Source organism: Chaetodon auriga, chromosome 6 (assembly GCF_051107435.1).
Source record: "Chaetodon auriga isolate fChaAug3 chromosome 6, fChaAug3.hap1, whole genome shotgun sequence".
Lineage (NCBI taxonomy): Eukaryota > Metazoa > Chordata > Actinopteri > Chaetodontiformes > Chaetodontidae > Chaetodon > Chaetodon auriga.
Window position 1 is genome coordinate 28,058,350 of NC_135079.1, and position 22,017 is coordinate 28,080,366.

Genomic DNA, 22,017 nt, shown 5'->3' on the forward strand with positions numbered 1-22,017 from the left:
CCTATTTCTCATCAAAACTTGACTCAGTTGCTGCAGGATTTCCTACATGCCTTAGAGCTGTGGCAGCTGCTGAAAAAGCTGTGATAGTGTCACGTGACATTGTAGGCTATGCTGATCTCACTCTACAGGTACCACATGCTGTTTCAATGATTTTGCTTCAACAGAAAACTTCTCATCTGTCAACAGCAATGTGGCTCAGATATAACAAAATTGTGCTTGACATGCCTAACATCACTGTTAAAAGATGCAATGTTCTTAACTCTGCAACTTTTCTCCCCACACCAGATGACAGACAACCACACGACTGCGTGGCAGCCATAACTGAAGCTTGCTCCCCCAGGCCTGATCTGCAGGACACACTGTTGCAGAACACTGACCTAGACCTGTTTGTGGACAGTTCATCCTCAAGAAACTCAACAACCGGTAAAAACCGAATGGGCTTTGCTAGTACAACCGTACATGACACAATTGTTGCAAAGCCACTCCCTTCAAATTATTTGCACAAGTGGCAGAATTGGTTGCACTGACAGAAGTATGTAAACTTACTTCTGATAAAACTGCCAACATATACACTGACAGAAGATATGCATGGGGACTGGTACGTGATTTTGGCCGTTTTGGGCCAATCGGGATTTTTTAACTTCCACAGGCAAACCCATTGCCCATTACACCATGGTTGCTGCACTTCTCGATGCTGTCTTCCTTCCAAAACAGGTTGCTATCTGCAAATGTCAAGCACATGTAACTGGGTGGTAAATTTAGTCAAATACTATCTACACTCACAATTATTAAAGTGTTTATACATGTACTCTTTGTTGTTTTCTTGTGGTGCACAGTTTGTAAATATTGTTTAAAAATGCAATTAAGATGGAAAACAAATTGTAAACAAGTTCTGACAATTTTATGTGTGGTTCCATGTTTTGGCCACAAGGTGGAAGTAATGAGTTGCCATATTGTCACTTGCCAAGTGCATTGTGGTCTATGCTTCCTGTTTACATGTGAACAACCTGGAGATTAGCGTTAACAGTGGTGTTGAGACATTGTGGTACAAATAAGTAGGTAAAAGAGATATATCTTGTGAAAATCATTGTACATACAGTCTTAAAGATGTTATCTGTGAATATTTTAACTGGATGGTTTGATTCAGGCATGACTGGGACAGATGTTGAACGATATCGGGCAGCAGTTGTGACAACTGTGTTCCTAGCCGTGTGGTAAAGTTAGCATGCATAAAGCCATACTGTGCTAGTTATTGGTTACTAGAAAACAGTTTTATATTAAGTTTAATTCTGTTTGAAGGTACATGACAGTGTTGGGTTCAGCAATCTCCAGGGAGTTCCGTATGTGGTGAAACGTTTTGAAAATTAAGTGAAACGGCTTCACTTGCAGAGTGAATTAAGTGGGTTTATGATCGTGAAAGACACATTTAACAGGAATGTTTTCTGTTTTTTTTTTCTGTCAATAGTCTCAGCCCACAGCCGTATTTTCTCCCTTTATTTCATTCTTTTTTATTTTATTTTATTTGCCACTTTTTCTGTTGAACAACACTTGTTAACCTGGTTAAACCACCACTAACTGTGAAAGCATTAAAGCTGCTCTACAACAGACTTAGTGGCTTATACACAGTGTTAACAAACTCTCTTGCAGAAGTGATTAACAATAAATTTAAAGCTACAAGAACCCCTGATGTATTGTGTCCTGTGTGGCATCTAATTCCACGGGCTACACACACACACAAACTGATGATTTTATTTCACAAGGGAATGCCAGAGTGGATGCTGCAACTAAGACAGCAGCATAGCTAGATAACACTAACAACACCATACAATGTCTTGCCATTGTTGACTCACCATTGACACCCACGGCTGATTTGCAGGACCTACAGGCCAGAGCCAGCCCTGAAGAGAGGCTGGCTTGGAAAAAAGCAGGCTGCTCTTTTTCTAACAAAGTGTGACACGGGCCAAATGGTAAACCATGTTTGCCCTAATACTAATCTCCTCATTATGCTAAGTTGTCACATGGAAGAGATTATGTGTCAACAGGGGGTATAATGAGTGAAATACAGAGATATTGGTTCACGAAGGGTTTCTTTAACTTCTCCCAAAAATTTTGTCAAAGTTGTGTGATTTGTGCTACTAACAATGCAGGCAGAGACATCCAAATACAAGAGAGTGCTCATCCACCACCACAAAAACCTTTTAATCACTTCCAAATGGACTTCGTTGAGCTAACACCTAGCGAGGGAAAGAAATATTGTTTGGTTTTTGTTGACATGTTTTCCAGGTGGGTGGAGTTTTTTCCCACTTCTAAACAGGATTCAGCAGCATTAGCAAAAGCTTTGATCGAATAAATAAATCCCAGACGGGGAAATCCAGGTAAGATGTCATCTGACAATGGTACACCTTTTGTGAGGTGAAGAGCGTGGGTGAGTATTTTGGTATTAAAATGAAGTAACATTGTGTTTAACCCCGGGGGGGGGGGGGGCTGTCAAAAGAGAGAATGATACATTGAAAGGCAAGTTGGCTACATGTGAGGAAACTGGTTTAACTTGGACAAAAGCACTACCGATTGTTTTGATGCACATGAGAGCTAGGGTCAGAAGCAGAAATGGCCTCAGCCTATTTGAAATCCTCTTCATACGACCAATGAATACAGGGGGTGGACCAGTTAAGAGGCAACTTCCCCATACCAGGCAGTGTGAAGACGAAATGTTACGTTATTGTGCAAACCTGTCCTCTGTACTTTTTGATATCCACTAACAGGCTAAGGACGCCCAACCCTGCCCTTTTCCCCCACCTTGTGTTTGCGAGAGAGAGAGGGGTGTGGATAACAATAGGACCACACGTTTCTCAATCTCACAGAGGGGGGTAAGCTGAGGTGCCACGGCTGATGCGAACAAACATTTTTAGGCCTCTGTGCTAGTGACAGCTGTGGCTTTGTGTTTTTGGGTTGTCCGTTTGTGTGTCCCATTCTCATGAACAATGTCTCAGGGACTCCTTAAGGGAATTTCTTCCAATATGGCACAAACATTAACTTGGACTCCAGAATGAACTGATCATATTTTGGTGGTCAAAGGTCAAGGTCACTGTGGTCTCACATCAGTCCCAGTTTCATTCACGTGGTTTCTCAGGAAGGCCTTGAGGGAAGTTCTTCAAATTTGGCACAAATCTTCATTTGAGGTGTATATCCCAAGGCTACATCCCAAGTTTATTTGATAATTCCTCGCTCCTCACTTGAACTGGAGTGGTTCTGTCCCACCATCCTGAAGGTCATATTTTTGTGTTCAATCCCACAATCCAAACATGGATTTGTAAAAATATGGTGATGGTAAAATAGAAATTGGGAGTGATACACTAGAGTTTAACCTGTTATCTGTGTCCACTCTGGTATGAAAATCCAGGGATGCTGTATCAGATCAGTCAGATCAGCTGCATAGTCCAGTCAATACCTGATATCCAATAGGCTGTGTGTTGACCAGCAAAAAAGGGTGTATCCTTGCTCATGGCCCCGCGGAGATCCCAAGTGAAGAGTGAAGAGTGAGGAAATAGCAAATAAGAGACTTGGGATATACCCATGCTCTAATTATGACAAAATTTCAGACAAATGTCTCAGAGGCTAAAATGATGAAGTGGTGGTATCCAAAAAAGCAAAGTTCAACTTCACTGTGACATGATAATGTTGCAAAAACACTTTTCTGGCCATTATTCAGTGCCATAATTCAGGGGCAGAAGGGGGGGATTGTGACCATATTTTACATTCAGTGGGATACTGAATTGCTGAAACATGGAACTGTGGTGACTTCTGTGCTCCTGGCGTTATTTGTGTAAAGCATCCATGCTTTAGAATTTGCAGCTTCTTTGCTGCAAGGTCCAGATTTAAATCATGGTAGTCCACCACAAGCTCACTGGTTTTGCTGATATTGAGCTTCATGACGTTGCACCATGTAACAAAGCTCTCTAAGAGTCCTCTGTACTCCTCTATAAAAATAGCCTCTTTGTGAAGACAGCAGGTGACTCAAAATTAATCACTGGAATCATACATATCAATATATTGACATTGACGTTGTAAATTATACACTTAATATATTTTATTAAATTCTTTCAAGGTCTTCACTACATATACTGTATGAGTCTGGATAAACATGGATGTAAACTGCAACTTGACTGGTTGGTGGAGGCATACAACTGTGAGGCTGTAATTCTATTCTGGATGTCTAAACAAAGATTGTGCAAAAAGATTTTTTCGGGGACCATGCTTTTACTGCCACGGTGCATTTGTTTTAGACAACACGCAACACACACAAGGGGTGAGCTGAAACTCACAGTCATTGATTGTAAAGGACTTGTTGATTTACAACTTAAGAATGAGAACCATTATACACTCTTCTACTTGTGTCGAAAATGAAATCAAACATAAATAAAATAAAATTTGACCCAAGAATGAATATAAACCAATATGGTATTAGCAAAATTTTAATTGGTTGTTGAAATTCCCTCGTCAAGGGAATCTTTCAGAACTCCCAGTGAAATCTTGAGCACCATCTTGAAACACTGCACACAGCAGGTAGGCTACTTGCTATGTTCATTATAAACGTAAAAAAGGCCAATTACCACTGTGTGATTACCGATACCTCATATTTTCCTGGTTTAAATATAAATCCACTATCCATTGTAACCAGGATTTTCCGTACATTCCGCGAGGCAAGTCAGATGTCCAAGGTTAATCCAGTTTGTCACTGTAACCTACACTAACATTATGGAGTCTACAGGCACACTGGAAGAACATGCTATTTTTTTTAACAGGGATAACTCTGGGTGCAAAATGTACATTACAAAGAGGGGAAAAAAATGATGACAGAGGGATAATGGAAAAGCTATTTAAAATGATGTCATGGACTACTCCATGCCATCCTCCATCAATCTGATAATATCAAACACTACCTACCATTTTTTCATCTAACTGAATGTGGTTTACTTCTTTTATTTAGAAAGGTCATAACAGTTATCCTATGCAGGGGCCAGTCCTCTGTTAGGTGAAAACTTCAAAACACTGCTGGCACTTGTAGCCTGCAGGTGTTCCAGTGTGTGTTTGTGTGTGTGGATGTCTCTTCATTTCTTAGTGTCGTGGGCCACTCAGTCGTGGAAGAGTTGCACCTAATCAGAGGGTGATAGGAAAAAAACAAAAAAGTAACTTTTCACTTTGCTAGTTTAATTATCTATTTTAAGACAAAGCTGGGGGGTGGGGGTGGGGGGGTGGGGGGTATATGCAATCTACCTGGAGCAGAGAGAAGTGGAGGACGGGAACTCTTTAGAGATGGTGGGGTTCCTCTATTCCCATGAGGGCCCCTTGGGCCTGGGTGGTATGGAGGAGTGTGATGGAGTAGGGGCCCGCGTGGCACAGCAGGGGCACCATACGGGATGTGTGAGGACAGGGGGCCTCGTGAAGCTGCGGCCCCTAATGATGGACCAGGAGGCCGATGCAAGGACAGCAGCGGAGGAGGTTTGGTTTTTGGGTAAGAGCCTAAAAGGAGAGACCAAAGAAATGTCTGAATGAAAAACATCATCAGAGAACATCATGACAAGATGAAAGGAGAATCTACATTACAGATACTTCAGATGAGGAAATAATAAAAAGAAATGGCACTGTGTTTAGTATTTTGGATTACCTTTCTAAAGTAATTTAAGTGTTTTCAAATAAATTCAGACAAGCCAGTGGCTACCTGGAAGTAAGAATCTATCTAAACACTTGCCCATCAACTAATTTTCAAATTGAGATTTTTCATTTCAGATAACTGAAAATCCTCAAAGTGGCTTGCTCATGAATAGCAGAACAGTCTGAGAAGTGAGATGCATGTTTTGCAGACAATACGAGTGGAATTTGAGGCCTTTGACAAGGGCAGGAAAATACAGTTTACAATTTTAAAACACAGGGATGACGAAGTTAGATCTTTTAAAAACATGGGTGTCAGATATATGGTTCCTACACCCTTGAACTGTCAGGAATTAAGACACATTAAATCGTCAAGTAAGTGGTCTACTCCACAGTCTAACCTGGTGAAGGCAAGAGAGGAGCAGGTGGAGGGTGGTCCATCATGGGCCCCCCTGCTCCGACTGGAGACTGGAGTTGAGGGGGCCCAGGTGGAGTAGGGAGCAGAGGAGGCGGCTTCCCCAGTCCTGGAGGTAACATATTACCCCTCTCTCCCTCAGTGTTGGAGGCTGGAGAGAAAGAAAGAAAGACAAACATTTCAAGAACAACAATAGACAGGTCTACATAAAGGTCTGATGTAAAAGAGAAGGAGTGAAAAGATAAGAAGTTAAAGGTGCAATCAGAAGTTCGAGCTCTATAGCTTCATAAGGTCACACCTTGAATGTGCTCCTGCCGGGTGCGGACATACTCTGAGATGGTTTCCAGCTCCTCGGGGTAGAGATGTACCCCCTCAGCTAACAGCATGAGGAGCTGACGGGTTTCAGAGGGAACAGTGTAGCGCTCAATCTTTTCTCTATCCAGGAAGTCATCCAGCAGCTGTGACGCCTGTGCTGCAATGTCTGCAGGGTCCCTCACTGGGCGCTCTTTGACAAGTCCGTGACAGTACTCCGCTGCAACAAAGTCCATGGCTTGGTCTTTGGGCATGTTGCGATGGACTACGAGGGAAATGGGAATTTTAATGGTGAGGTGTCAGGGAACAGAGGGGCAAGAAAGGGGTAAAACAAGAGGAAAAACTGCTGGAGTAGCAGGATAATCAATGGGGTTCGTCCTGGTCACGCAGGTCACACTGAAATCAGTTTCATTTGAATGTGATGTTGGGTCGGCAACTTCAGCTGATAAATTGGTACATTGGTAGGTGGTGGTTTTAGGAAGGTACTTTTGAATGCAAGTTGCGGTTTGTTGGAAGAGGAGGGACAATGGGGACATGCAAGTTGTACAAAGATGTTAACTTATTAGTAACTTGATTTTTGTTGCTGTTCCTGGACATAAACCTGCATTTAACTGCTAAGTAAGCTTTAATTTAATTTTTTCTATGTGCATTCAGACATGTGACACCAAAATACAGTGAATGAACTTGGAATGATTTGTGTTCATTAATTTAATTCTTTATTATATTTCCTTTGGGATATACATTAAATTGATTTTATTTCTTTCATTTTATTTTTTGAAGTGTAGACCACACTAAAAATGAACTTAGGGCATCCTTTTGGAGTAGCATCATCTTAGAACAATTACATCACTTTGCATAGTTGTGATATTCTTGTATTATCTCATGAATATCTGCAATCTGTATTATGGACATTTGTTTGCACATTGTGTTCTATTTAAAAGAGAATACGTTTTTGTGGGGCATCAAAATCACACAGGTTGCTTAATGACTTAAGCACACTCAGTGATGTGTATTTCAACATGTATTTCCATGTGACGAAAAACCAGTATACATGTAGAAATAAGTGTAACAGTGAAACAGGACTGTGTGTTATTTGTTGTTTTTTTTTTTTTTTAATCAGCTGTACACAAAAAATGGTATAGATATCGACAATCTCGTTTCTCCTTCTCAAGTTTCATATTGAGTCAGCTTTAAGAAAAACTATGCTTTATTACAACTTTGCATTCATTTTCATAGCCTTGGCCATCTGTTCCACTGATTATAGTAACATCCTACTGACCATAACAATTGCAAAGGTGTATGAATGTGACAACATTGCTAAAAATAGGTCCAATGGGGTAATGAGAATGAGCAGTCAGATGCTCACAGAGTTTGGAAAGAAACCTGCAGGTTTTAAAGATTAGCGGCCAGTAATAGTCCCTCGCTGCAGAGGAAGACCTTGAGTGTGCCATACTCGAGCAAATACAGAAGGTCCAAGTTGAAATAGGAGGTCATGTTTAAAATGCAGTATTTTAAATGGATAGTTTGGGTCTCAAATTCATAGTTTGCCTTCATTTTCACTCCCAAACAAGCTTGTCTAACCTGGGGAATTGTTTACATTTTGTCTGACCATTTGAGTTTCTGATTTCTATTAACATTGCCAAATTTAGAGACTGTAGCAATTAAACTGGTGAGTACAACGCTATGATGAAGCAGATCCCCAAGCTATGAAAATAAAACCAAAGCTGTGGTAAATAGTTTTCCTCTTAAGGAATAATATGCCATTTGGGAAATACGGATATGAGAGAGGTATTTACCTTGTCTAACTTTTGGCAAAAAAGCCAAACCTAAATGTGGAATTACCCCTTTTCCATACCTACTTGGCTACTTTTGTGCTTTGTTCAGTTTGTTAAGTATGTAAAAGTGTTTACCAGTGGCAGCCAGTTGATGATCTGCCAACAGTGTGTCATTAATGTAAATACTGAATGAATATTGTGTAGATTTGATGACCTTAAGTGATTTTTTTTTAAATAAAAAACAAAAATCTGTTATTGACAATTCTGTGACAAAGATGTCGGAAAGTTTTATTCGGATGATTCTTCCATGAAGCCCACGATGGGGGATGGGGGGTGATTTGCCTTTCTAGCAATCCTATGAGCAGTTCTCACAGAAAGTTCTCTTAGTCTTGGACTGAGTCAGAGACCTTGGCAAGAGTTATTTCAGAAGTCAACTCTTTTGAGTTGCCCAACCTTTTTTCCTTGTCACTAAAAAATTGTATAAAACAAACGTGATGCACTAATCTTGCTTAAACTCTTGAAGAGAATGTTTCATCTTTTAACCTTATGAAATGTGAAGATCAGTCCTGTGTGTGTGTGTGTGTGTGTGTGTGTGTGTGTGTGTGTGTGTGTTACAGTTGGGTGCAGAATTAGAAGTACCTCTACATGTTCACATCTACAGTTGGTCTAATGTTTAAATGGGAGTATTTCTTTTTCTCTTCTTCAGATTTTGTGTTGATAAAATCTACACAAAACAAAATTCACAAAAAGGTAAGGTGGTTTGGCTGAGCTTGAAGGAATGAGGGGTTGGGACTTACTTTTGAGGGATTCTGAGAATATGATAACAGTGCAGGAGGACAGAGCTACATTTGTCTGCTCCACCAGAATACATAACGAGGAGCCGCCTGCTCGGATATCCTGCAGGGCCCGGGTCAGGCCCGATTCCGCCTGAAGGTAGATCATTTCCACTGACAGGCCACGCTCCTGCAAGCACTGGCTTAGCGATTTGGGGTAATCCCTTTGAGAGGAAGAGAGACACTTTGTTAACTTGACATGTCTATATTAAGTGACTCAGTTGGCATATAGAGAAAACTAAATTGTATCTCTCAGAGGAACAGAGGGTTATTTCTTGATTTATAGTGTGCATTACTGACAAAATGAAACTATAAGTCATCATTTCTTTTGTGTGGTGGATTTTGCTTGTGTGGATATTTCATTAGAAAGAACCAACTGTAGCATTACATTGAACTTTGCATGGCAATAACACAAGGTTTTGGATCTCTCATAGATGTATTTAGTGTTATAGTATGTGGTTAGGTAATATATTAGGTAAATCAGAAGGTCTCATTCATATGAAAGACTTAAGAGACTGACTTTTGAATCTGCAAACAATTCTGTCAAAGGCAAAAAATGTACATCAAAAAAATTAAAATGCTGAAGCAGATATTTGCAGTCGGAGACCACTGTTGATAATGGTGGTGTTTGATATAGAGTGAATAAATGTCTGGATATGGATTGGTTTGGTAGCATTTGACATTGCACCTTTTTTGAAACATGAATGGTAAGTTTAATTCATTTTAATCCTCATGTGTCATGGAACAAAGGCTTCCTCCCAGATTTATACTTTGTTCCAACATTGGTTAGAAGCAGCAGAGATGCCAATTCAGGTAAACGCCGACATCCACCAACATAGAAGAAGGCAAAGTCATTTGAGGTTAAGTTTTTCTGCCCACTGCCGCAACTTGTTTGAAACACATAACTGGCATCAAATTCAAAATAAGCATATATTTGCCAAAATGATTTTGATGAGGTAACCATTAAATACATGGTCTTTGTACTGTTTTTGATTGAGTGTATGTGAAACAGGATTAGTAAATTATCACTCAAATTTTGTTTTACACAACGTAACAAATTTTTTGGAATTAGGGTTCTAGTATCACTTTAACACCTCCAATATACATTTGATACTGCAGTCCAAACTACAGCTGCAAATACCACATTCACATGGCATGTACCACTGATTATTAGTCACTAGCTAATTTGTCCCAGAGTTTCAAATAGCCTATTGAATTAACACACTATGCAAAATTTAGGGTTGGAAGGAATGACGGTATATACCGAGCAACAGTCGAAATGTCTACACTGGTCGAGATTTGGCAGCGATGGCAGCTATCCCTGAAGCCATATTTACACACGGTCATTAACAGTGTATGCACTGCTACCCTGCTACACCACAAGCGAGTGAGTGTGTTGATGACATTGCATGCAGCGTAGCTGTTTCATACTCTTTTCTCCATGTCTGTATATTGTTTTCCACTCTTTTGTTAACATTGCAGATACAAAAACAGCCACCATACCAGATGAGTCCTTCTCCACCTGGACACCGTACCGAAATGTACTACATGTGTGAAAGGGCAACTCTGGACAACGTCTGGACCTGACTGTGATCTTTGACACTTTTCAGAATTCTTATGAGAAAATGGCTTTAGTATCCCTGCTATATATTTGGGGCAGGCAGCATGATGTAGCAATCTAGCTGCCTCATAAGGCCACATAATTTGGGTAGCAGGCTTGCTTATCTCAATCTTACATGACCTGAATGTGACATATCACATCTCTGTTCTGATTTGAGACCTGACACCATTCCCTCAGCAGTACCACTGCATCAGGTGGCATTCCCTTCCACCACTAAAGTCTATTTTGTAGGTTTGGGAAAGGAATCAAGGAAGCCCTAGGAACTTGCTGAAACCATCAGTCTTAACATTGCACACTCTCCTTCCTTGACCCTCTTGTCTGCAAGGGCAATGCCCAACATATACACACCTCACTTGTGATGTGGGGGGGGGTGTCAGCACACTCGCCCTGTGTGATTCAGGTTCTAAAATAAGTTTGATGTCCTCAAGCTTTTTTGCAGAGGTTGCTAGAGCAATGCTGTCCCTCAGCAAATAGATACAAATCAAGTCCTGTACAGTAAGTCTCAAAATGCATGCAGGTTGACTTGACTTTCCACAAGATGTCTCGTGTGTATCCCATTCACATCTGTATACTTGATACAGAACTCAACATATGGACTTGGCTCACTTGGCCCACAGGTAGTGTCATCCAAGATTCAGGACCCTTACTTGTGCCTTTTCCCCTGACCACTGAAACAGAACACATATCATCCAGACAGACCATTCCCCAGGCATGTCAAGTTGTCAGTGAAGCTGGTGCAGCTGTTCCCATACAAGCAGCAGGCATGCCCAGCTGCCTTGCAACCCTTAAGGGACATAAGATGTCTGGTTTGCAGGCGCTCTACTAGCCCCTGCCCTGCTTCTGGGAACTGAAGGGATACTGGTTGACAGCACTATCCATGACTGGTCCATGAAACACTACGGGATGACGCCATCTGCACAATTCCCTGGGCAATGGACGTACCATGGTTGTGTATGCCCTCATGACTCAGCCAGAAGACACAACCTCAATGGTATCCATTCCCTAACAGAGGAACGTTATCCCAACTTTGAGTACAAGATTGATCAGCACCTTGTGAAAGCAGATACTCTCACAACAAATGACCAGAGAGAGGTGCTTTGCAATTATTTTGTGATTTCCAGCCAATCTTCTTGAGAGACTCTCATGGTTGTGGAGTCCCTGTTCTCCACATAATTCTTTCAGAGCTAAAACAGTCACCGGCTTACAAATGGGTTCAGGCAAACCAGATTGAACTCTACAAGCTGTTTCCATTCCCAGGAGGCCATCAGTGTGATGGGGTGTCCCTGATCACATACAATGCATGAAGTACAAAACCGCAAATGAAAAGTCCCTGTTTTTACTCAACAGCAGTTGCAATTCCTCCAGTTTGTTGGGCAGTGAACGCACGTTAGAGAGAAATATTCCCAGTGTTGCTGTGCGTAGTCCGCGCTGGCGAAGATGCACGAGCACACCGGCCTGTTTTCTTCTCCGGCGTTTCGCTGCGTGAGCAAAGGTGAGCGCACCCTTGACCAGCATGTCCAAAATTTCCAATGTTGGGAGAAGAAAATTAGGAAATAAATCCTCTGGTGTTGTTTCACCAGAGCTCTTCTCTGGTGAAAGAGCTCTGGGTACCATCGCAATAAACAGAACTAAAACAACGCGCACCAACACACCAAGGCAGCCGTCCGCGGCGCCATTTTGGTGACTTGGACTCAAAAGTTTCAGGCCAGACTGAATTTCCTCCTGTTTTTGCCACTATGCTTTGCACAGCAGTATGGAACCTTCCCACTAGCTAGTTCCAGTCCTTTGCAGGAGTAAGCCAATTAACCTCTAACACCTTTCCCTTTCTTTTTTCATTTCTTCTTCCTTTCTTCTCTATGAAACCTATGAACTGTATGGACTGAAACACAAGACTGTGTAACCCTCAGGTTACCCTGACCCACATGAACTGTTCTGCGCTGGTTTGCTCAAAGACTGCGGCCAGGACCCCACTCTTTGGACCAAAGGGGGGAATGCTGGGAGCTCACCATGTGAATAAACAAAGACAGGCCTACATGTCCAATCTGAAGCCTGAGAATAAAAGTCTTAGGACAGAGAACAAAGAAATACTGCAAAAATCCCTTCAAGCCTACACTAGGATCCTGTTTGTGGATTTCAGCTCTGCCTTTAACACCATCATCCCAACTCTGGTTCAGGAGAAGCTCTCCCAACTGAGCGTACCTGACTCCACCTGCAGGTGGAGTCAGGTACTGGACTACAGGAAGAACTCAGCCTCACCTGCCCCAATCACCCTCTGTGATTCCACCATTGACACTATGGAGTCTTTCCGTTGCTGGGAACTATCATCTCCCAAGACCTCAAGTGGGAGCTGAACATCAGCTCCCTCATCAAGAAAGCACAGCAGAGGATGTGCATCCTACGGCAGCTGAAGAAATTCAGTCTGCCAAAGACAATGATGGTGCACTTCTACACAGCCATTATTGAGTCCATCCTCACCTCCTCCATCACCATCTGGTACACTGCTGCCACCGCCAAGGACAAGGGCAGACTGCAGCGTGTCATTAGGTCTGCAGAGAAGGTGATTGGCTGCAATCTCTCATCTCTTCAGGACCTGTACGCCTCCAGGACCCTGAGGCATGCAAGGAATATTGTGGCTGATCCCTCTCACCCTGGACACAAACTCTTTGAGACACTCCCCTCTGGCAGGAGGCTGTGGTCCATCAGGAACAAAGCCTCACGTCACAGTAACAGTTTTTTCCCGCTGCTGTCAGCCTTATCAACAAGGCCCGTACCCCCCCCAACACTCTTCACACTTCACCTCTGCCTCATCTTGTCACATTGACATTGCCATAACTCTATGCATTACATTAACACTCAGCTTGGACTTGTGTATATATATTTATATTGTTATATTTTTTACTTCTTTAATAGCTTATTTTGATAGATGTGTCATGCACCAACGTCACCTAAACAAATTTCTCATATGTGTAAAATCGTACTTGGCAATCAAGCTTTTTCTGATTCTGATTCTTACATATCCTTGGACAAGATACTGAACCCCAAATTGCCCCTGATAGTTTGTGTGTTAATGTTTGTCATGAGCAGGTGGCCTAGCCACCATTATATGCCTGTAATGAGCAGGTGGCCTAGCCACCACTGTATGAATGTGTGTGTGAATGGGTGAAGGCAGGCTTGTGTTGTATAAGCACTTTGAGTGGTTGTCAGGCTTGAAAAGGACTTCATTTATATAGTATAAATGAAGTCCTTTTACAATCCCTTTATCATTGTGCCCCGCACAGTGGGACTTTGTTATGTTGTGTGCCAGTTTTATGCCGCTGCATGTTAAAGCCTGTCAGCTGCACTTTATCAATTAAAAGACCAGAGCCATAGCTGGTGGACTCTGAACTGAATTGGCAAGATTCATTTATTTTGACCACCCTTAGCCGATGACAATTAGGATCTCCCTTTTTATTTTGATTTGAGTGCTTTCTCTCTCTCTCTTTTACAAACCCACACACACACACATCCACATGCCTTTACAGGCATTCATCCATTTCCATCCATCCATTTCCACCCGCTTTATCCGGGGCCGGGTCGCGGGGGCAGCAGTCTAAGTAGGGATGTCCAAACTTCCCTCTCCCCAGACACTTCCTCCAGCTCATCCGGGGGGACCCCGAGGCGTTCCCAGGCCTGCCGAGCGACATAGTCACTCCAGCGTGTCCTGGGTCTTCCCCGGGGCCTCCTCCCGGTGGGGCATGCCTGGAACACCTCCCTAGGGAGGCGTCCAGGGGGCATCCGGTAGAGATGCCCTAGCCACCTCAGCTGACTCCTCTCGATGTGGAGGAGCAGCGACTCTATATTCTGAGCTCCTCCCGGGTGACAGAGCTCCTCACCCTATCTCTAAGGGAGTGCCCTGCCACCCTGCGGAGGAAACTCATTTCAGCCGCTTGTATCCGGGACCTCGTTCTTTCGGTCATGACCCAAAGTTCATGACCATAGGTGAAGGTAGGAACGTAGATTGACCAGTAAATCGAGAGCTTCGCCTTTCGGCTCAGCTCCTTCTTCACCACGACGGACCGATACAGTGACCGCATTACTGCTGCCGCTGCACCGATCCACCTGTCAGTCTCACGCTCCATTCTTCCCTCACTCGTGAACAAGATCCCAAGATACTTGAACTCCTCCACTTGAGAGAGAGAGAGATCCTGCCTCAAGTGGAGGAGTTTACAGGCATTCACACACACCTTAAAGATGCAGATAGTGATGGTACAGATAGCGGTGGTACAACTCGGCATTGCTCCCTGCCATCTTGTGCTCAGAGGAGTGTAAACATGTCCTGCAACACGCCTGCATGCTGCGCCTTTATGTTTTTTGATGTAGTTGCTTAAATTAAAGCTGCTTGTGTTGTAGTTGGACAATAGATGTTTACTGATTGAAGGATTATGGATTGTTGATTGGTATTGCTGAAGTAAATAAATGCTATTGTACATTTAAAGAGCAGTTGCATGAAATAATTTGTGCATATGTGTTTTGGTAAAAGCTGGTTGTGAGGGTCAGTGCTCAGATTAAACCACTCACTGCTCACCTGAAAAATGTAAAATGGTATTTTCAACATTGACATTTTAAATGAACAGCCCCTTTTGAGATTATATCCACTGTTTGGTTATTGATGCCTGATCCCAGGGTGGTGCACCATTATTAACAATTAACAACAATTAACAATTTTCTTTACATTAAGGCAGTAATTGGTATTAGTAACGGTCCTAATGATCTGATGATAACCAAACTTGCTCCTACCAAATCCCAATAACTACACTGACTTGTCATAGATGAAAATATTCCTTTATATATTGCAAAGGTGACCAAGATTCAAGTCCAATTCATGTCTTCTTCATTCTTCAATCTTACTTCATTGACAAGCAAGGACAAACTACATGCAATCTGTAAGTGTCATTTTTGTTTTGGAAATCAGGTTGTTGTTTATTTGCTTAGCTATTTATAGTAACAGAAAATCTGACCAAGACTTTTGTATGCCACTGTACTCCCCTAACTTCAATGGACCAAACATAATTGGACAGATATAAACATCATATTTAAAGGATAAAGCTGGCATAATATTTTCACTGGAGATTCAGTTTAATTCAATACCTGTATGTATATTATTTATGTTTTATACTACCACAGAAACACTATGTAACTGCTTAATAATGATAAGGTTGTCAGGCATTGATTGACTGAGTTAGTTATTGTTTTGATTAACGGTTTACGGACTAATAATAATAAATGTGTGTTTGTGTTGATTACTGAAGCTGAAATTATTTTCTCATGGCAGTATTCAGCAAACGGCTGCACTTTGTGTACATACTTTCTTAAACATGATGTGCTTGATGGTGTTATTAATGACTCCAGATGCAATGCTCACATGAACAATTATTCATCCAGAAACAGCTAATATTTCTCCGTATAATATCTCCTCTTTCTGTTAGCTGCTGTATATCTGCAGTGTATCTAGTGAGAAGAGACTAGTAGTCTCACCTTGAGAAGTATCTCATCAGTGTGCTTAATGTTTAACATGTAAAAAAAAGTGTTTTAAATAATTGGCTGATGAGGACATATGTGACAACGGAAAAGCTAAACAAGTATAATAGTGCTATCCCCAACCTGTATCAGGTGTGGACAGGAAAAAATGACCTTTTTTTAAATTGTGTTTGGGAATGCAATAAAGTTCAACAGTTTTGGAGGGAGATTAAACAAGCTCTGGAGAATATATTGGGCATACACTTAACACTTGACCCCAAAGTTTTCATTTTAGGTTTACATCCTGATAAACATTATACTCCTACCAGAGTTCATGTTGCCTTGGATGTTTGTTTATTGCTTTCAAAAAGAGTTATATCAATCAGACAGCACTTCGTGGAAAAGTCAAACATTTAGGTTATTCAGGTTAGAGTTTTAATAAACTCAGTCCTGTTTTTTATCGATTGAATGCTGTTTCTGTCTTCAAAATATATAATTATAACTTATTAATATTGAATTATTGGTTGTGGCCCTGGTGCCCTACATTTTGGACGTGATGCCCCAACAAATATTTTATTTATCAAACACTGAAGTGGCCTTGCCCCCAAAAATAAAAATCTTTATAATGCACGTTAGGGTTTACCCCTTTACTGGAAATAATCTGTGGATGTCCAGCATATTAAGATATAAGCCTCTCGGGCCATTATGTCCAGTGAAAATAATTCCAGAGTTCTCTGATGTCCACCCTCTCACTCACTCCTCTTCCAAAGAGTGAATTAAGGGTTTATTTTGACCAAACCAGAGTTGGTGGTTGTTGGAACAGTGGAAAGATTAACCACGGACGTTTTGGTGAGTTTTGTTTTTGTCAAGTTTGAATGAAGCATGTTTTATTATTAGAAATTACTGTTTCTGTTTAAACAGAAAGGACCTTACTCTTTAACAAAAAGGGATTTGGGATTTAAAAAAAAGGGATACACTTGTATTAACAATCTCAGCCGGTCCGTGGCAAAAACCAAACATTCTTAATAGACACTGTGTTGCAGGATATGAGCAAAGCTTTCAAATTAAAGCAATGAAATCAGCACCAGATGACTCGCAGCAGAGCAGAGTAAATAAAAATGTGTGGGAGCAAAATTAAGTATCAAAAGCATTACTGTTAGGGTGAAACACAATAACTCTCAATCTTTGCCATTTACTGATTAAGGTATAGAAACAATATTTTCTTCTCATGAGTAAGGACATTTTTTATGCAATTGCCATGATGGGAAAAACTTGGAAAATGAGACCCAGATGTACAATAACTAGTTGTCCTTTAGTTCAGTATGGGCTGGGACATGTTTTGTCCTCTTACATCATTACAGAATGTATTGTTTCAATCCTTGTCATTCAGAGGAAACCGTGGCAGCAAGAAGTGGTACTTTTACACAAGAGCTTGTCTAATGAGGATTTAACAGAGCAACATAAAAATAATGTTGGCGTGTGTGTTGTGTTCATTGATGTGCATCACAATTGAGGGACAACCTCACCATGTCAGGGATAATCTTATTATCAAAAACGTATTATATGTCGATGGTATCTTACCCTGTATTATTATTATTATTATTATTATTATTATTATTATCATTATTATTATTAGTATTAGTATTAGTGATATTGTTATCATAGTTGTTGTTGGAACAATCAGAACAATGACATCAGGTATCCCTCGGACAACAAGTCTCTATCCATCATAGGCACCAGTAAAACCAAAGATAAGAGTCATTCCAGCCAAGCATCAACAGAATGAGTGTGCAGCTGACATTAATGTTTGAGCCTACATGCCAAATATTCTTGGTTGGAGCACTAAAAATGGACAATTAAATGACATCCATCAGTCTTGTCTCACTGGCAGGCAGCAAAGTATAAGCTATCAAGCCCTGTATCTATTGCCGCCCAGATTTCAACTGCTGTGGCTGAATTGTTGCTTTAAGTACTTACAGGCACTGGTTGGTGACAGAGAGGACCACACAGTCAGCCGGCTTCCTCTCCTCCTGCACCTGTCTGTAGAACTTTTGATACAGGGCTTTACGTCTATCTGCAGGAGTGCAGCCCTCTGACTTGGCTGAGGTTTGATGTTGGTGAAGGAGTTGGGAGAGAATGAAGGAGAGGTGAAGGGAGACAGAATGGAGAAAGCAGAGGATAAAAGAGAATGTGAAATTTGCAGGTGGAGAAATGACAGCAGTTGTCTGGCTAATATGAGATCAACATTAATGTGCTACCAGTTTTGGAAGAAATGCTGTTTTATTTAAGATGCAGTGGCATAATGATACAGCGTGGGTTTTGATATTGAGAATTTTTGCAAGGAAATAAAAAGAAAAACTGTGTGTTTGTGTGCAAGGTTTCCGAGAAACTCGTTTCAACAACAAAAAAATTGACTGGTGCGGAAATGAGGAAAAAGTCTTACTATTTGCTTGATGCTTGTAACCCTCATACTTCACACTTCCACTGTAGGTTTGCATTTGCTCTAGTTCTTCATAACTGAAAGAAAAGCAGTGAAACAGGACAACTTTTTAACATACCATTTTAATGAGAGGGGTACTTTTAAGCCTACTGTTCACTAGATGACTTGATATGACTGAAGATGTTTAGTTTACTTCCAATAGTATAGTGAAAATTAAAGAAATTGATGTACTGCAGTTTTTGACAACACATTCTGATGGCTGATTATTTGTTCAACACAAACTGCTAAAACATTCATCTGTGAATTGCTGAAATACTTGGGTTAGTCAAGGTGAATGAATAGCATTTATGTCCACACTCTTCTAGTTTTCTGACCACTCAAAGCACTTTACAACATGCAAACTTCAACCATTCACACACGCATACACATCGAACGACCCACTCTCCCTCCTTAGCCACAGCCACCTCAGGATTAACTAAAAATCACAGGTGTCACCTGTCATCTAACTGCTGTCACAATTACACCTTAACAATTTTAACTGGAGCTATTCCGTTGTTAGAAAATTACTTCTATTAAAATTGTCCAGTGGATGATCATGAGAGAAAGTGACATTTCCCTTGGCAAGTAGTTAGTGTTTCAGGTGTCATTTTCTGATGCTTTGAGCATCCTAAATGAAAACCCATTCACTTACTTCGTGGGGTGGTAGCACATTCAGAAACGCATTGCTTATTATCAATTTAAGGAGACACTCTGAGCTCCATATGGACCTTCAAGAGTTGGTCTCATATGACAGGTTATATGAATGCTGTCTTAAGGGCGAATGTAAAGCTGGTACCTGTCCAAGGCATCCTTGAGCTCGTCGGTCCTCTCCTCTCTGGTGGGGTAGGGCGCTGCTCTTCGGAACAGACGCATTTGTTGAGCACTGCGCAACAAAAGAATGAGTTTTTTTGAGTGCCTTAACTATTACAAGTAATTTCAATAAAGTTAACGGGGGTGGTAGGGGTGGTTATCAGTTTGTAGAGCCCATACTGTTTTGTTTTTTGCCTTGGCCGCTACCTAGCCTATTAGTTGCTAATGCTAAACTTGCTACAGGGTACCATAAGACTTACCTTCCATTTGGGTTAGCTGGTGGCCGCCGGGCTGCTACTGAAGATTTCGCCCAAGACGACATTTTATCTGCAATGCAACTTCGCCGAACAAACCTATGCTTCTAGTCACAGGGAGAGAAGAAAGTGGTTCCTGATTTCACTGCACTACCGTTCTACTTCAACTCTCCCCACAGTAGAGGGAAGCAGGAGGAGGATGATGATGATGAGGAGGAGGAGGAGGAGGAGGAGTTCTTCTTCTGGTGGTTAACCGGCCAGTTTACAGGTGTATTACCGCCGCCTACTGGACTAGAACGATGGTAGTGAAATAAAATTGGAATAAAACTGATTGTGCCAGGTTCATGTTTTGATCCTTCATGACACACACACACACACACACACACACACACGTACGTATCTACGTTATACAAGTACAGATGTCACCCATCTGTACTTGCCCTTAAAGATTTATTCCACCCAAAACAAATTCTTACTTACCTCTGATGGTATCTTGTAATTTAGTTTTATGATTTTGTCAGCTGTGGTTTGGAAATATGTGTCTATGAGATTTCCACCAACACACCAAAACAGTTGGGGTGAATAAAGTATTGTTTATGGTGGAAACAAGGTGCTCTTCATCACCACCTTGTTGATGGCTGGACAGTGATGGAGGGCTGACCTTACCTCATATCTGATGTTTGGTAATCCCAAGGTTAGATCAGGCCTGTTTTTTTCAAAATTATTCAGAACTACTATTCTCTGGCTGTAGTTCCTTTTGGACACTGGGAAGCCTAGGGGTGAAGGCACATATCATATAACTGCAGCATCCCTGGTTTAATTCCAGCTGGAGACCTGTGGCATGTCATATGCCTCTTGCTGTCACTGTATTGTTTTTGGTCTTTGAGGTCTGCTCATAGACATAGCCTTGCTGCAACACCTGGATATCTATGGATATCATCTTCTTGCAGATAATGGAAATAAAACACTAGTCCTGTACAGTAAGCATATTCGATTCTTCTGTGGGTCTTTTTTGTTATGTTATCTTACTTTTACACTCAATGGTTAAAAAAATACTGTTACAAGAATAACATTAACTTTTCTTTTATGATAAAGAGTTCAAAATCTACCTATGATGCTATGAAGGCAGCCAACCAGATTGTCCTTTGGTATGCTGTCAAGCCAGAAGTGGATACCTTTGCTCTTAAAGAGAGGACAGTGTCTGGCATATGCCAAGAAGAGCATTGCAGAACACAGTCCTATGTCCAAAGAGAAAGCTGGGACCATGTGACATCACAAGTACTAAATCCCATAATTAATGAGGGACATGTGTGATTAGTAAAAAGGGAGTTTTTATTTTCTGGTTTGCCTGAGCTTAATGTGAGTTTGCAACATTATGCATAAAGGAAAGAGATCATTTCTGCCAGCTGGCCACCTGGACAAGTTTTAAGTTTAGTGCCAGACCCTGCTCTCTCAGTCTTGCTATTGACTGGGAGAGCAGCTACGGAAACACCAACACCAAGGTGTTCATATCTCTGCTATTATAAGGGTCTTTTTGTGCTTTGTTTAAGAAGAACTGATGAAAACAACTGACGGAGAATGACAGGATCTGTTTATTGACCATGTTTAATGTGCATTTCAATGAATGGATGCAACATGTAAGACAAGAGAAATTACTTTACCATGTTTGAATTGTCTAGATTCCAGCTTTTAGCAGTCCCTATTTGGTCATTTAAATTGCATTGGTATGTAATTAATTGTATTGCCTCTAACAATCACCCCTGATTCATGTGAATGCATAAAGAACCCTAACCCTGCATAAATAAAAACATTTTTGTGTTCAACAAGTGTTGTATTCCACCAAGTAAATTTGTCTTGCTCTTCCATACAGTTGTGAAACTTGCAAAAGACAGATTATGGTCAAAATCAAACCATCCTGATTTTAGTTCATAGTTATAGGTCAAGCTCCCCTGTTGCAACTCAATGGGCTACTGTCTGTCATTTGACACCCCCCATACAACGGCATATAGTGAGTGAGAAATAGCATTCAACTGTTTTGACAAGCTCAACGTCCTCCTAGCAAAAGTACTCTGAGAATCGAGTGTAAAATTGGTGGAATGACCCGTAGTCCCTCAGTTAAGACTTGATTTAAGAAAACACAGATGCTCTTGTGGTTTCCATTTTATGTTGATCCGGTTTCCGTCAGCATGACACAAAAATACTCGTTCATCTTGTGTTCAGGAGAAGAAACAACAAAAACATGGTTCATTTTCCACATAAATGTAATACAATGATGGTAATTGGATAACTGCATGGCAGCCAGCATACACCAGCTGTCCACTGGGGACCACTTTGCGTTTGTGTCGCGCGGATAAACTCATGCATCCGTCTCGT

At 41.2% G+C, this 22,017-nt stretch overlaps 1 protein-coding gene across 1 annotated transcript; it reads right to left on the reverse strand.

Annotated features, from left to right (window-relative positions):
- Positions 1-4,455: 4,455 nt before the first annotated feature.
- Positions 4,456-19,837, reverse strand: LOC143322345 (uncharacterized). Its single transcript, XM_076733479.1, has 9 exons — positions 19,651-19,837; positions 19,377-19,463; positions 18,545-18,618; positions 18,079-18,202; positions 8,949-9,148; positions 6,363-6,641; positions 6,051-6,215; positions 5,275-5,520; positions 4,456-5,153 (listed from the first exon to the last, which is right to left on the reverse strand). Exons 1-9 carry the CDS (start codon positions 19,710-19,712, stop codon positions 5,116-5,118), a joined length of 1,275 nt encoding a protein of 424 aa, XP_076589594.1. The 5' UTR covers positions 19,713-19,837; the 3' UTR covers positions 4,456-5,115.
- Positions 19,838-22,017: the final 2,180 nt, after the last annotated feature.

What these genes read in the sequence shown, in the direction of transcription:
- LOC143322345 (XM_076733479.1), bottom strand. Translation starts at nt 19,712, where the DNA reads ATGTCGTCTTGGGCGAAATCTTCAGTAGCAGCCCGGCGGCCACCAGCT. An exon ending in TCTGTCACCAACCAGTGCCT is followed by an intron (nt 9,149 to 18,078) that starts GTAAGTACTTAA and finishes TTCCTCTCAAAG; the next exon opens with GGATTACCCCAAATCGCTAA. An exon ending in CCGGCAGGAGCACATTCAAG is followed by an intron (nt 6,216 to 6,362) that starts GTGTGACCTTAT and finishes CTTTCTCTCCAG; the next exon opens with CCTCCAACACTGAGGGAGAG.